The sequence below is a fragment of the Mustela lutreola genome, chromosome 17 (genome assembly GCF_030435805.1).
Source record: "Mustela lutreola isolate mMusLut2 chromosome 17, mMusLut2.pri, whole genome shotgun sequence".
Classification (NCBI taxonomy): Eukaryota; Metazoa; Chordata; class Mammalia; order Carnivora; family Mustelidae; genus Mustela; species Mustela lutreola.
The window spans coordinates 7,977,242-7,993,731 of record NC_081306.1 but is presented as its reverse complement, the minus strand read 5'-3'; the positions used below and the strand labels follow the sequence as shown (position 1 = coordinate 7,993,731).

General features: G+C 41.6%; 1 protein-coding gene across 1 annotated transcript in view; it reads left to right on the top strand.

Annotated features, from left to right (window-relative positions):
- The first annotated feature begins 3,210 nt into the window (after nucleotides 1-3,210).
- Nucleotides 3,211-16,490, top strand: part of ACSM4 (acyl-CoA synthetase medium chain family member 4) — a 26,984-nt gene continuing 13,704 nt past the window's right edge. The window contains exons 1-4 of the mRNA XM_059155772.1: nucleotides 3,211-3,383; nucleotides 7,387-7,636; nucleotides 10,190-10,400; nucleotides 15,667-15,874. Coding sequence (XP_059011755.1) covers nucleotides 7,439-7,636; nucleotides 10,190-10,400; nucleotides 15,667-15,874 — 617 coding nt within the window. The 5' untranslated portion in view covers nucleotides 3,211-3,383; nucleotides 7,387-7,438. The remainder of the gene's footprint in view (nucleotides 3,384-7,386; nucleotides 7,637-10,189; nucleotides 10,401-15,666; nucleotides 15,875-16,490) is intronic.

Sequence of the window (16,490 nt, the reverse complement as noted above, 5' to 3'; positions counted from 1 at the left end):
GTTAAAGCCTCTGCCTTTGGCGCGGGTCATGGTCTCAGGGTCCTGGGATTGAGCCCCTCATTGGGTTCTCTGCTCGGCAGGGAGCCTGCTTCCTCCTCTCTCTCTGCCTGCTTCTCTGATTACTTGTGATCTGTCTGTCATATAAGAAAAAAGTCTATACTACCCAAAACAATCTACAAATTTAATGCTTTTCCTATCAAATCATCACTAGCATTTTTCACAGAGCTAGAAAAAACAATCTTAAAATTGTGTGAAACCACAAGAAAATGCAAATAGCCAAAGCAACCCTGAAAAAGAAAACAAAACTGGAGGCATCATGATTCCAGATTTCAAGGTATGTTACAAAGCTATAATCATCAAGACATTATGATACGGGCAAAAACACAGACACAGAGATCAATAGAATAGAAAAGAGAACCCAGGGGCACCTGGGTGGCTCAGTGGGTTAAAGCCCCTGCCTTAAGCTCAAGTCATGATCCCCGTGTCCTGGGATCGAGCCCCATATGGGGCTCTCTGCTCAGCGGGGAGTCTGCTTCCTCCTTTTTCTCTCTGCCTGCCTCTCTGCCTACTTGTGATCTCTGTCTGTCAAATTAAAAAAATAAAAAATAAAGAAAAGGAGAACCCAGAAATGGACTCACAACTAATGGGGTTCATCCATGGTCGACTATAGTCAACTAATCTTTGACAAAGCAGGAAAGAACATCCAATGGAAAAAAGACAGTCTCTTCAACAAATAGTGCCAGGAAAACTGGACAGCAACATACAGAAGAATGAAACTGGTCTACTTTCTTACACTATACACAAAAATATATTGAAAATAGATGAAAGACCTAAATGTGAGACATTTAAATGTGAAACCATTAAAATCCTAGAGGAGGAACACAGCCAGGAACCTCCTTGACCTTGGCCATAGCAACTTCTTATTAGACACATTGCTGGAGGCAAGGGAATCAAAAGCAAAAAAGAACTATTGGGACTTCATCAGGATAAAAAGCTTCTTCAGAGTAAAGGAAACAATCAATGAACTATAAGGAAACCTATGGAATGGGAGAAGATATTTGCAAATGACATACCTGATAAGGGGTTAGTATTGAAAATCTGTAAAGAACTTACCAAACTCAACACCCAACAACCAAATAATCCAGTTAAGAAATGGGCAGAAGACATGAACGGATAATTTTCCAGAGAAGACATCCAAATGGCTAATAGTCACATGAAAAGATGCTCCACGTCACTCATCATCAGGGAAATACACATCAAAACCACAATGAGATACCACTTCACACCTGTCAGAACAGGTAAAATGAACAACACAAGAAACAACAGGTATTGGTTAGGATGTGGAGAAAGGGGAACCTCTTTCACTGTTGGCGCAAACTTGTGCAGCTACTCTGGAGACCAGTTTGGAGGTTCCTCAAAAAGTTAAAAATAGAATAACCTTATGATCCAGCAATTGTACTACTAGGTATTTAGCCAAAGGATACACAATTACAGATTTGGAGGGGTACGTGCACACAGATGTTTACAGCAGCATTATCAACAATAGCCAAACTATGGAGAAGCCCAAATGTCCAACAACTGATGAATGGATAAAGAAGATGTGGTATATATAATATTACTCAGCCATCAAAAAGAATGAAATCTTGCCATTTCCAATGACATGGGTGGAGCTAGAGTGTATTATGCTGCATGAAATAAATCAGTCAGGGAAAAAGACCACAGATCTCACTCACATATGGAATAAAAGAAAGAAAACAGATGAACACATGGGAAGGAGGAAAAGAAAAAGGAGAGAGGGAAACAAGTCATAAGAGACTTTCAATACTCGAGGACAAACTGAGAGTTGATGGCGGGAGGTGCTGGAGGGAGGGGGAGATGGGCTAGATGGTGATCGATATTAAGGAGGTCACTTGTGATGAGCACTGGTGTTGTATGTAAGGAAGGAAAAACTGGATTCTACTCCAGAAACCAATATTCCATGTATATTAACTAACTAAAATTTGAATTTTTAAAAAATGAGGGAAAACAAGAATGTATTGATCAGCCAAACCATAGGAAGATCCAGGTGCAGCTGGGCCTCCTCCATGTTGAGGTCCCTTCCTGAGGTCCCTCTTAGCTCGCCTTCCCACCTACTCATAGTCTTGCCATTTCCAAAGCCCAATTCAAATTTCACTTCCTCCAGCAATGTCTCCGCACCCACCCCGCATAGCAGCTCAGCCTGTGTTGAGCTCTATTGTTTCTTGTTAGGAACAGGGAAATGGAATGTGTGGGGGAGGAGGATGCCACCTCCTAATGAGCACTATCATTTGTTGAGCCTGTGTTACTGTCCAGGTGCTCTCTTCCCTCTTGGAATTACATCAGACCCACCCAGATAAACTAGGATAATCTACCCATCTCAAGGTCCTTAACTTAAAGATATCTGCAAAGTTCCTCTTGCTGGATAAGCTAACATAGTCACAGTTTCTAGATGCTAGGACATGGACATCTTTGGAGAGCCTTTATTCAGTCACAACACTCAACTTAACCTTGGGACTTTGTTCATTAAAGGACAAAGGAAACCTCGTAATGTCTGAGCCCAGGCACTCTCTTCTGGATTTCATGTGGAGTACCAATGAACTCTGGAGGTGAAAAATGTCACTGATCACTGTCATCAACAAGAAACATTTAGGCACGGACTTCACGAAACCCAATTCCTCTTGGCAGCAACTGACATTCACAAAGTTACAAGCAGTCAACGTTAATATTCAAACCAATCAGCAATACTGTCTCGAAACTATTTCCAAATGAGATTGCCAACATTCAATAAACATTCAATAAAACATTCCATTAAAACATTCAATAAAAGCCAACATTCAATAAAAGCTAGGAGTTTGAAGGATTTCTCATGATTTACTCTAATCAATGAGTTGAGACTTCAGATATGATTCCCTTAGCTGTCCTTTGCCAGGACGACAGGCTATGTCCAGCTAAGCCACAAGAATCAAGCATGCCAATATCCTAGGCTACTTGAAAATCACGAGTGACTCTGATAATAGGCCATCGAACAGTATGGATCTTGGTATCCTCAGATCCATGGACAAGAGTAATCCACTAATGTGCTGGGGCTTAGCACTGAACCGTGAGAGGAAATGCTGCTGCATTGCCTCTCTCCCCTCCCAGCTGTGTCTCATAAACTGCTGTTGCTTTAACCACAGGTGTCCGGAGAAACAGCAGCTCTCCTCCTATGGGATTATGATCCTCCCAACTGTGCACCAGAGACTCTGGACGATAACGGCATAGATGCCACCAAAAGAAAAGAAGGAAGGAACCAATTTTTTGGCAGATACGGAGCTGTCTTTGTGAAGAAGCTGAAGGCCTTTCTGGATCAATAATACCATTTTCTGGTAAGGAAAATATGCATGTGGTAACATGGAAGTGATTCTAGTAAATGAGAAGTTGGGAGAGTATGTTTAAATGTACAGAACAGAGCACAAAGAGTCCCATCATCTTGCTGTAATTGGGTAACTGCTGATCAACCCCAGATAAATGTCCCTTTGACAGGAAAAAGGACTGTTCTACCTTATGAAAGGTGATAGAAATATAGCAAAAATCTGTGATAGCATTTCCTTGGGTTGGCCCTGGAGAACCAATTTGTGCTTGGTGCTCCACGAATGGCTTTTGTTAATTATTCAACCATCAGAGCCTCAGTCACTATATAGGTAAACAATGCCTAGGGCGCCTGGGTAGCTAGTCTGTTAGATGCCTGCACTCTTGATTTCACCTCAAGTCAAGGTCTCAGGGTTAAGATCTCAGGATTGTGAGACAAAGGACTATGTCGGGCTTAACCTAGCCTGGAGCCCCTTTAGGATTCTCTCTCCTCCCTCTGCCCCCCAGCCCACTCCATTCAGGCGCTCTCTCTGTCTCTCTCTCTCAAAAATTTTTAAAAATAAAAATAAAACAAAATGCCTGCCTCCGAAGGGTGTTGAGATAAGTAAACAAGATATTGTATAAAAAACAGAGTGCTGACTGCACATTAATTGCTCAAACATTCTTCCACTGTTAAAGGTTCCCTTAAGCACTGGAAATCACTAAGACTTTAGAAATAACCTACCCAAATTCTCTCACTTTTACAGATATCTTCAGGAAATATTTTGTTAAATATGTGTATATACAAATTTCTACTTAGATAATGTCTTGACCTAAAAGAGTCAGTGATTTCCAGATTTGACCCTGGAATCATCAACTTCCCCACAGGATCCAAAGTCAGTAAATGGCCGTGTTCAATGCAAAATGGAGACTCTTCCAAGTTTCACAGTCTCCATAAAGGCTTATATGTACAAATTTACCCAGAAAATCAATAGCAGACTAAAGAGACAGAAAGAAGAAATTTTACTGGCAAAAAATTTTTACAGTTTAATTGAAAGTTTCTCACCTGTAATATCTTGATTACTATTTTATTAGTAATGATTGTGTTTGCATATACAAGACCTATTTCACTGATTATGCAGATAATGGAGGTAATGAAGAATTCAGATCAGATCTATTTTATGATATTTAGTTTCAGATTTTTTTGTATGTTAATTTGATGATATGGCATATTTATCTGTGGTGATACAGGAAATCACAACAACTGATTTTTCAATTTGGAGGAAAAGATGAAGGAGATTTGTATTAAAAACTATCTGCTTGGGTGCCTGGGTGGCTCAGTGGGTTAAGCCTCTGCCTTTGGCTCAGGTCATGATCCCAGGATCCTGGTATCGAGCCCTGAATTGGGCTCTCTGCTCAGCAGGGAGCCTGCTTCCCTCTCTCTCTGCTTGCCTCTCTGCCTACTTGTGATCTCTGTCAAATAAATAAATAAAATCTTAAAAAAAAAATACTATCGGCTCTATTCACCTTAGGAAGCAAGAATGTTCTAGGTGTCCCATGTCTTGATAATCTTTCTAATTCATCATTAAATTGGGACCAAGAGGGGCGCCTGGGAGGCTTAGTGGATTAAAGCCTCTGCCTTCTGCTCAGGTCATGAACATAGGTTCCTGGGATGGAGCCCCGCATCAGCCTCTCTGCTCGGTGGGGAGCCTGCTTCCTTCTCTCACTCTCCGCCTGCCTCTCTGCCTACTTGTGATCTCTGTCTATCAAATAAATAAATAAAATCTTTTAAATAAATCAATAAATTGGGACCAAGAAAGCTCAAAATGATGGAAGTGAAGACTAGAATACTTCAGACTGATGGCAGTTGAGTTCAGCCCCAAGAGCCTGGAGCACAAGTGACAGAGCATTAAAAAAGGCAAAAAAATTAAAAAAACAAACAAACAAACAAATGGTGGCTCCAATCCAATAGCTCTTCTATTTTTTTTTTTTTTTTTTTTTGGATCTCAAACAGTGAAAGCCTTCTGCCATAAACAGCTGTGAAGTTTGATTTTTAACATGCAATGTTTACTGAGCCCTAGCTACCCACCCGGCACTATGATAAGGTGCTCACTTAAACCCCACGACTAACCAATGAAGAAGGTACTACCATTAATCTCATTGCACAGATGAAATGAAACCTGGAGATATTAAGTAACTTGGCGAAGGGCATCCAGAGAGGCAAGTGTGAATGCAAGTATGCGTGTTGTATATGTGCATACTCACGGATGTGGGTGCGGGTGTGTGTTTGGGAGAGAAATAGGGTGTCACTTTTGGCAAAATGCTAAATCATAAGCATGGCCCCCACTACTCTCCCTCTCCCCACCCTTCTCTACTCTTGCTACCTCCACCAAACTTGCGCAGGTGGTTCCTCTTCTTTCTTCCTTGTAATAATGGAGAACATAATACCAATGGTATTGCCAGAAATAGCTCTTCCTGGGTTACAGTAAATTGCATTTGCACTAAATGGGCCTCCTGCTTCTCCACATGTCACCCTGAGCAGCAAGGAAGGCTCGGCCAAAACAATGAGGAAAGGGTACTCCCTGCATCCTTTGTTCTGCTGTTTATGTTATCACCATGTGGCAGACTTAGGCACCCTTTGCACCTGCAGATTTTTCCATCCCATACAAGGCAACTAAGTGGGGCCAGAAGGCAAAAAGATAAGGGCATTCATCTTCAGCAAAAAACCTTTATCAAAGAAGGTAAGTCATAACGTCATGTTAAGTAGTAAGAATAAGATACACAGCCTCTACCCGCACCATCTAGGTAGGTTAGGGATACAAGACACAGACATTGAAAACAATAATATAAGGTAGAAAACTGTCATGTGAGGAGTACCGACGCATAATATGGAAATTCAGAGGAAGAAATAACAGTATTATTTTTAAAGAAATGTTAAATGAGGGGCACCTGGGTGGCTCAGTGGGTTAAACCTCTGCCTTTGGCTCAGGTCATGATCTCAGGGTTCTGGGATGGAGCCCTGCATCGGGCTCTCTGCTCAGCAGGGAGCCTGCTTCCTCCCCTTTCTCTCTCTCTGCCTGCCTCTCTGCTTACTTGTGATCTTTGGCAAATAAATAAAATCTTTTTTAAAAATATAGAAAAAAAAAAGAAATGTTAAATTACAGATGACAGTAGGAAGATGACTTTACTAGTATCACAAAGCTAGTTTTGAAAGAGTTGGAGTAAAGTCCAGGTCTCCTGATTCATGAAGTAAAACTATTTCATGAACATATGCTACCACGGTACTAATGAAAATAATCTTAACAAAAGCATTATTTAACACGTTGGAGGTATTGTCTATATGCTGGTCATTTTACACACATTATCTTATTAAATCCTCATAAAAACCCTAGGAGACAGGTATTATATTCCTCCCCCATTTTACAGATGAGAAAATTCAGGTGCAGCAAGGGTAAGTGATTTCCCCAGGGTCCCACCATCAGAAAGTTGCTGATCCAGGACTTAAATCAAGGTTCCTAAGCACTTATAATGAAGAAGTTGACGGAAAGGATGGCAGAGAAGCCAGAAGGGGAAGGACAGACTAAATCTTAGAGCTAGAAAAGGACATTCCTGAAAAGTGAGTGCTTTTACTGGAAGAGGAAATTCAAGGAGAGGAGTTAGAAAATACAGTTAGAATCGAGTATGCAACAGACAGAAGCAGGGCTTGAATGTCCCTTGTGGCAGGAAATATTCTGTGTGTCTATTGTTTGGTTGGGAGAGAGGGTAGGGACAGAAGATGGGAACTCAACAGTTCTATAATCGTTGGTTTAATTTTGTTTTGTTTTTAAGAATAATCTAATCATAGACAGAATGAAGAGGGAGAGGCCAGTGGCAGGGAGACTGGTGAGCAGCTGAGTGCCACAGCGTCGAAGAAAAATGAGTCTTCTCCAGGTGTCCCCCAGCTTCCCCGGGGGTGGGTGAGCACACAGCCACAATCCACTTCCCAGTCTCACCACAGAGCATCCAAAGAAACTAACGCTCTCCACTCATCTCTCCTCACAGGCTGCAGAACTTCCACATCCACATCAGTTGGCAAAGCCCTTTGGGAATCACAATGATTTTTTTCCGATACCAGACATTCAGATTCATCTGGCTTGCCAAGCCGGCTGGCCGGTACCTTCACAAAGATCACCAGCTTTGGTCGCCTCTGACTCTTGCTGACTTTGAAGCCATAAATCGCTGTGAGAAGTCACTGCCTAAGAACTTTAACTTTGCTGGGGATGTGCTGGACCAGTGGTCCCAAAAGGAGAAGGTATGACTTGACAGGCTTCTATTAGATGCTTGGCATCCACATGTGTCTCAGGCTTCCATTTCCTTGTTCCATGGTCCATTTGCCACTCCCACTTCAGTTCTTTCATCCTTCCTGGTTTTCTTCGTTTCTTTTCCCCTTGCCCTCCTCTCTCCCCAGGGGAGGTCTTTGATCCACAACTCCCCGTGCCGTCTTTCTCTGGAGCCTCCTCAGTCCAGAGCAAGGTGGTTAGTTACAGAGTCCTGCCTCTTTTCCTGCATTTTCTCCAAGTCCCACACAGCAGCTCTTTGCTTTCTATTCATCTGTTTGAGCTGGTCACAGGCTTATTCAAAAAGCAATAATTTGAACTTTGATTTTATTTATTTATTTATGTTAGCCATTGTATAAGTACATCATTCGTTTTCTGATGTAGTGTTCAATGATTCATTAGTTGCATATAACACCCGGTGCCCATAACAACACATGCCCTCCTTAATGCCCATCACCCGCCGACTCCATCCCCCAACTCCCTTCGCCTCTGAAACCCTCAAGTTTGTTTTCCCCCAGGGTCCATAGTGTCTCATGGTTTGTCTCCCTCTCTGATTTCTCCCCCTTCAGATTTCCCTCCCCTGCCTTATGGTCCTCCGTGCTATTAGTTATGTTCCACATATGAGTGAAACCATACGATAATTGTCTTTCTCTGCTTGACTTATTTCACTTAGCATAATCCCCTCCAGTTCCATCCATGATGCAAATGGTGCTTATTCATCCTTTCTGATGGCTGAGTAATACTCCACTGTGTGCATACACCACATCTTCTTTATCCATTTATCTGTTGAAAGGCATCTCAGCTCCTTCCACAGTTTGGCTATTGTAGACATTGCCTCTATTTTATAATAATAGTTATCATTGGAGTGATTAGGAGAGAAAACATGGAGAAGAATAAAGCAAAAAGCCTTGAGCGTTTGCAGTGTAGCCTCAGGTCAAGTCCCTGCTTACTGACCCCACCCCATGCTGGGCTCTGAGCTAGATACTTTCCTATCAGTGCTTCCCAAAACTCACTGCAAGAGCCTGTGCCTCAGAAGATATACAAGGTTTCAAACAATGCTGAATCAATCTTTCCTATGAAATTGAGGGGATAGTCTTCCTTTAAATCCATGTACATCTTTAATAGCTCTCCTATTAAATACAATTAAATACTCTCTTTTGAACAAAAGAGCGGGTAGAAGTTGAAAATCTCTGGGTATATTTTGTTTTTCATATATTTATTTTTCAGTAACCCATTTTAACAAGCGGTACTGGTTCTCTAACTATGGCGACAAGTAAATGCATTTTCCTTCTTAAGTAAATGTGCACCAAAAGCGAATGAAAGTAAAGAGCAATGTAAAGGACAACAGCACAGGTGTAGACAGATCTGGCAAAATAGTGATATTCCAATGACTAAAGGTTGAGCAATGCTGACCTATATTATTTCAACAAATCCCCATCACCAACCTGGGGGGTTGCAGATAAGGAAAATAACCTCATAGAAAGTTAAGCTCCTGACCCAAGGTCACCAGTCCCAAGGGTATGGGAAACAGCCCCTGATCTTAGGGAGCTTATACCCATAGTGCAGGGCATGTGATACAGTGTAATGGAGTCATCTGGCATTTGAGCATAATTCTGCAAAAACACAGAGATGTCAGGAAGGAGAAGAAGAGGAGCCTAAGGAAACCTTCACAGAGGAAGTAAAATGGAAATTGAGTTTTGAAATAGTTTCCAACCAGGGAGGTAAAAGGAGAATTCCAGATATCCCAGATAGGGAAAGAAAGGAGGAATCAATTTTTGTCCCAGGTAACATATACAACACAGGGGTTTTGTAACATAAACAGTGTACTCTGAGAATGATATGAGAAGTTTCCTCCAGAAATCAATCCCTCGATGAACCTCCCCCAAAGGTCCACCATCTTGTTCTTTGTTACCTATAAAAGCCATACTTCAGTCTTCGGAGTTAAAAAAAATAATTTTACATATATATGTGTGTGTATATATATATATATATATACACACACACATACACACACACACACATACATACATACATACATACATATAGTTCCTAATCAACCTTAGTACAAAAATTGGGTTTATTTAGATGGAACATAATCTAACTCAAGCAAGACAAAAACCTTATTGGACATGGGAGTGCTCATAAAACTGGACAGTCAGTCTCAGCAAGACCAGGAAACCAGGACAGCTCCCTGGGGGTATGTAAGCCCCAAAAACCCATACACAAGTTTTGTTTCAACCATATTGTATCTTTCAGTTCTTCTTAGAGAACTCAAAATCTGGGAGAGAAGGCCTGACTCGCCCCACATGGGTCACATGCCACCCACTGGTGGGTGGACAATTACCCTGATGCGTTGTCTCACCTAAGCTGTACTCAGTAGGAGAGGAGTAGTTCCCCCAAAGAGAAACTGGGGTGCTGTTACCGGAATCCACCAGCATGGGTGCTGAGGGGAAGTAATGGCAGATGTCCCATCTATTTGGTGGACCAGTCATGCAAGCTTGCTTTCTTTCCCATGTGCCCATGGCCAGGCAGGAGAGAGACCAGCCAACCCAGCCCTGTGGTGGGTGAATGGCAAAGGGGACGAGGTGAAATGGAGCTTTGAAGAACTGGGCTCCTTGTCCCGAAAGGCTGCCAATGTGCTCACCGACCCCTGTGGCCTGAAGAGAGGAGACCGAGTGGCCGTCATTCTGCCTCGTATCCCAGAGTGGTGGCTTGTAAACGTGGCTTGTATGCGAACAGGTGAGTGCCAATATTTAACATTTCTTTTTTTTAAAAAGTTCTATTTATTCATTTTAGAGAAAGCATGCACGCTAGTGGGTGTGAGTCGGTGGGGGGAGGAGAGGGAGAGGAGACAGAATCTCAAGCAGACCCTGCACTGAGCACAGAACCAGACTTGGGCTCCACTTCACAACCCTGTGGTCATGACCTAAGTCACCAGGTGCCCCAATATCTAACATTTCTAAATCATGCAGAAACAGAGAGAGAATGAAATTTGACGTTTTTCTGAATTGTTAGTTCCAACTGAAGCTATGCTTACAAAAAACAGAAAAATAAGAGTTGATTTTTTATTATTAATTAATGACAATTATTAGTAATTATAATTATTATTATTCCATGATGGGTTAATAATAACAACTATTCTTTTTTTTAATAATAACAACTATTCTTTTTTTTTTAAGATCTTTATTTATTTATTTGACGGAGATCACAAGTAGGCAGAGAGACAGGCAGAGAGAGAGGAGGAAGCAGGCTCCCTGCAGAGCAGAGAGCCCGATGGGGGGCTCGATCCCAGGACTCTGGAATCATGACCTGAGCCGAAAGCAGAGGCTTTAACCCACTGAGCCACCCAGGCGCCACTAATAACAACTATTCTTATTAAGATATGAGTGTTGCAAAAAAAAAAAAAAAATTTGCAAGGGAGGAAACCGAGGTTCAGAGATCTTAAGAAGACTGTCCAAAGTCACACAGCTAGAAAGTTATGCAATTGGGATCTATTTTTCTATTTTTAAAGATTTTATTTATTTATTTATTTATTTATTTTGAGATAGAGAGGAGAGGGGCAGAGGGAGAGGGAGAGAGAATCTCAGTGTGGAGCCCAATGGGGGGCTCAGTCCCACAACTGTGAGATCATGACCTGAGCTGAAAGCAAGAGTCAGACACTAAACCAACTGAGCTACCCAGGTGCCCCGCAATTGGGATTTAAACACAAAACTGTATCAAAGCAAATGGGGCTCAATATGCCTCTTGGCAGAGATGGCTATGATGCATTTTCTAGATGACACAGAATTTACTTTCTTGAATACATTTGGATTCTCCCTAACATGAAAATATTAAAGGATGAGAAAGCATTGTAAGAATGTAAGGACTTGGGGCACCTGGGTGGCTTAATCATTAAGCATCTGCCTTTGGCTCAGGTCACGATCCCATGGTCCTGGGCTCAAGCCTCGCATCGGGCTCTCTGCTCAGCGGGAAGGCTGCTTTCCCTTTCCTAGTCCCCCTGCTTGTATTCCCTCTCTTGCTGTCGCTCTCTCCGTCAAATAAATAAAATCTTAAAAAAAAAAAAAAAAAAAAAAGGAATGTAAGGACTTACAAGAATATGACTGTGGGGGGCACCTGGGTGGCTCAGTGGGGTAAGCCTCTGCCTTCGGCTCAGGTCATGATCCCAGGGTCCTAGGATCGAGCCCCACATCAGGCTCTCTGCTCAGCAGGGAGCCTGCTTCTCTCTCTCTCTCTCTCTACCTGCCTCTCTGCCTACTTGTGATCTCTGTTTGTCAAATAGATAGATAAAATCTTAAAAAAAAAAAAAAAAAGAATATGACTGTGGGGACACCTGGGTGGCTCAGTGGGTTAAGCCGCTGCCTTCGGCTCAGGTCATGATCTCAGGGTCCTGGGATCGAGTCCCACATCAGGCTCTCTGCTCAGCCGGAAGCCTGCTTCCCCCACCCCCCACCTGCCTCTCTGCCTACTTATGATCTCTGTCTGTCAAATAAATAAATAAATTCTTTAAAAAAAAAAGAATATGACTGTGGAAACCAGTTAGAAAGCCTCTGCCTCTCTTTCTCTCTCTTCTTTTTTTAAGGTTTTATTTACTTATATGACACAGAGAGAGAGACAGCAAGAGAGGGAATACATGAAGGGGGAGTGGGAGAGGGAGAAGCAGGCTTCCCGCTGAGCAGGGAGCCCCAAATAGGGATCAATCCCAGGACCCTGAGATCCTGACCTGAGCCAAAGGCAGACTATTAATGACTGAGCAACCCAGGCCTGTCCCTCTGCCTCTTTCTAGGCAAAAATTAATTAATTAAGGTATTCAATGACGCATTTTGATAATTTATAACGTACCTCAAATAAAAATTCCACATACTGTTTTTCCCTCTAGGAAAGAGACTGGCAAAAATCATTGCCTATGGGTTGGCCACCTGTTTTCATAATTAAAGTTTTAAAATTTTAATGGAATATAGTCATGCTTTCTCATTTATTTATTGTGTGTGGCACTTTATGCTCCACAGTGGCAGAATTATTAACTGAGACAGAGATGGAATGGCTCACAAAGCCTAAAATATTTACTATCTGGCCCTTTACTGAAAAAGTTTGCCAATCCTTACTCCAGAGCATGACATAAATGTTTATAAATCAATTAAAAATAAATAAGAAGACTAGAGGAAAAACTACCATAGAGGACACAAGGACGTTTGTTACACTATCATAATAAGAGAAAAAAATGGAAACTATATAGAAATGATTAAATTATGACTTATTTTCTTATGGAATTTCCACACTATTTTCCAAAGTGGCTGCACCATTTTGGAAAGGGTTCCCCTTTCTCCACATCCTTTCCAATACTTGTTGTTTATTGTCTTGTTAATTTTGGCCATTCTAGCTAACAAAGTTTAGTAGAGGTATGTTCATTGCTAGTTGAAATTATGATACCTCAACGTGATGGGATATCATTAAAAAGACCAACTATAAGGATTTCATAATGGTGTTGAAAATGCTCTGTCAATATTAAATTTTTTAAGCTTTTTTTATGTTTTAAAGATTTTTATTTATTTATTTGACAGAGATCACAAGTAGGCAGAGAGTCAGGCAGAGAGAGAGGGGGGGAGGCAGGCTCCTCGCTGAGTAGAGAACCTGATGAGGGGCTCCATCCCAGGACCCTGAGATCATGACCTGAGCTGAAGGCAGAGGCTTTAACTCACTGAGCCACTCAGGCACCCTCAATATTAAATTTTTAAGAAAGCAAGAAATAAAATTCTTTTTATATCCAGTATAAAAAGGAACTTGGAAATGTGAAGCCAACAGTGGGTTAAAGGAGATTAAAGGTGGTTTGTCATTAAAAATGTACGCAATATTACATAACATAATTTAAGCAATTTGGGAAATGCCAAGATTAAAAATGAACCCACAGGCCAAATCATCAAAACATTCAGTTAATTAAATGTTAAACAAGCAGCTGAGGATTATTTTCTAGTTCAGAGTTATTAAATCTTCTGAGAAAACGGTGAGATGCTGTATTGTATCATGTGGCAAAATATTTTGCTTTTGCTATAGAGTGTATACAGTCTGAAATCCACCAGAAGAGAACGTTTTCTTAACCCTCATGATATCCACTGAACACATTCATATCACAAATCTACCAACTGTACTAATAATTCCTGAGCCACTAACAACAAGTGTTTGTGGAATGCCTGGGTGGCTCAGTCCATTAATGGTCTGCCTTCGGCTCAGGTCATGATCCCAGGGGCCTGGGATCAAGTCCTGCATCTGCTGCCCAAGGAGCCTTCTTCTCCCTCTACCTACTGCTCCCCCTACTTGTGCTCTCTAACAAATAAAGTAATAAAATCTTAAAAAAAAAAAAACCCACAAGTGTTGGCAATATAAATAATCATATTTTATATGGAGTATACTATCTGATATCTGGTTAGGTATTTTCTTAACTTCCTTAATGTCATATATTTACTCATTTTCCCAAGAGGTGATGACAAGTGAGAACTTTTAAAATATATTCAACGAGGGGATGCCTGGGTGGCTCAGTGGGTTAAAGCCTCTGTCTTCAGCTTGGGTCATGATCTCACAGTCCTGGGATCAAGCCCCACATCGGGCTCTCTGCTCAGCAGGGAACCTGCTTCCCTTCCTCTCTCTGCCTGCCTCTCTGTCTACTTGTAATCTCTGTCTGTCAAATAAATAAAATCTTTAAAAGATAGATACACACACACACACACACACACACACACACACACACATATTCAGCGAGTATAGTCTCCTTTCTAGGAATTCAAATCCACATATCCCCATTTCACTGAATAGGAAACTCAGCAAGAAATAAGTAGTCTGCTATATAGCATAGGTTTTGGGAGTCTAGGAAGTGTATCTTTGAATTCTGGTTCTGCCACTTACTGACTTTGTGACCGCTGGGCTCGTTTTCATCTGCACACTGGGATTGATTTTTGAGTGAGATAACAGACACATAATGAGGACTCAATAAATGGTAGTGGCTATTTGTATACTTTACATACACTTCTCTTTCCTGCGCTGATTCACTTTAGAAAGAGCAAACCACCATCCCTCTTTCTTTCATCTAATTCCCCCATATACGCTCTTCTCATAGGAACTGGTATTTTAAAATCAGGCCCGTCTCAGGCCAGGGTTTAGAGTGGAGTGGAAGGGTGGGACAAACTAAGCATTGCCAAAGGAGCGTAGGCAGACTTTGGCGATTCCAGACCACTGGGAAGACCCGAGTTTCAGGGCTGACTCAGCCACTCACTGGCTGTGACTTAATCTCTAATTCTAACAGCATGGGCCCACATGGCTACTTAGAACAGTGGCCTCCAAGCTCTTCTAACTGCACAATCTATCAATAAAGATATTTGGGATACACATCCTCCCAGCTGGATATAATTATCTGTACTGTTCTTCTGCACAATATAGCATGCGTGTTATAAAATATACACAAAATGAGATTAAAACATAAAGAATACCACTATCTCAATACAACTTTCTAAAATTCTAATTCTTCTCATCTTTAGTGGATTACCTTGCAGAACTAACTTTGGAGACCACTGGTTCAGAAGATTGAGTAAGATAATATTCCCGAAAATTTCTTATGAGCTGTAAAGCGCTATTTAAGCATTTCATAATGATGTTCCACAAAAATGTTACATAATAATGGCCCACCATTATATTGCCTACTATATGCCAGATACTTACTATTATTTTCCCCATTTTAAAGATAAGGAAAGGAAGGCACAGAGAGATCAAGTAACATGTTCAAGGTCACAAAGCTAATAAGTCACAAGGACAGAATTAGACCCAAGGACTATTAGACTCTGAAGCCACTGTTCGAAGGATTACCCAGTGACCAGGGTCCTGTGGGATATCCCTGGGGATCAAGACAGGAGTAGCTAAAGTCTGTATTCCCCACCCAAGTACAAAGCCTGTTTCCACAGTCCATTATCTTGCCTAAGGGACAAGAGATCTGTTTCAACTCAGGGCTCTCTCTCCTTCCCAGGGCTGGTCTTCATGCCAGGAACAACCCAGCTGAGAGCCAAAGATATTCTCTATCGGCTGCAAGCATCCAAGGCCAAGTGTATTGTGGCGAGTGAAGAGGTGGTCCCGGCAGTGGAGTCCATCATCTCAGAATGTCCTGACTTGAAGAGCAAACTCCTGGTGTCTCCACACAGCCAGAGTGGGTGGCTCAGCTTCCAGGAATTATTTCAGTGAGTGGTTTCCCCTGCCTCATCTGCAGTACCCACAATAAAATCAGTCACAACTATATCTTGGAGCCTCCTTCCTCCGAGGACTTAGCAATTGTGTCATTTGATCCAAACTCCTTGCCATAAAAGAATCACCTAATATAAGATTTGACTAAACTTGGAGGATGAAGGAAGGAGTCTAGGTTGAGCTGCTTTATAACATGGGTGACTGAATGGGTGGGTAGTATCAGCTCGAGAAAGAGCTTAAAGTTGGACATATTAAGATTGAGGAGTTTGTGAAGATCCAAATGTCTAGCAGGTGGTAGATACATGAGGCTCAGACTCAAGGATCTAAAGAGACAAATCTGGAAATCATCAACATATAATCAGTTCTGAAAAATCCAGAGAGAGAAAACTCAGGTGTCCAAAGAAATAGATAGAGTCAGTCAGACAATGAAATCACTAATTAAAAATCTCCTTGTCACCTGCAGATTGTAATGTGTCGCTTTTGGTCAAAGAAAAAAGAAAATTTAAAGCCTTACGTTAAAGGTTTCCACACTGGATTGAGAAGCATTAAAAAATAAGAGTGGGTTTTTTTCCCCCACAGTATTAGATATTGTGAAGAAATCTTCCTTTCCCC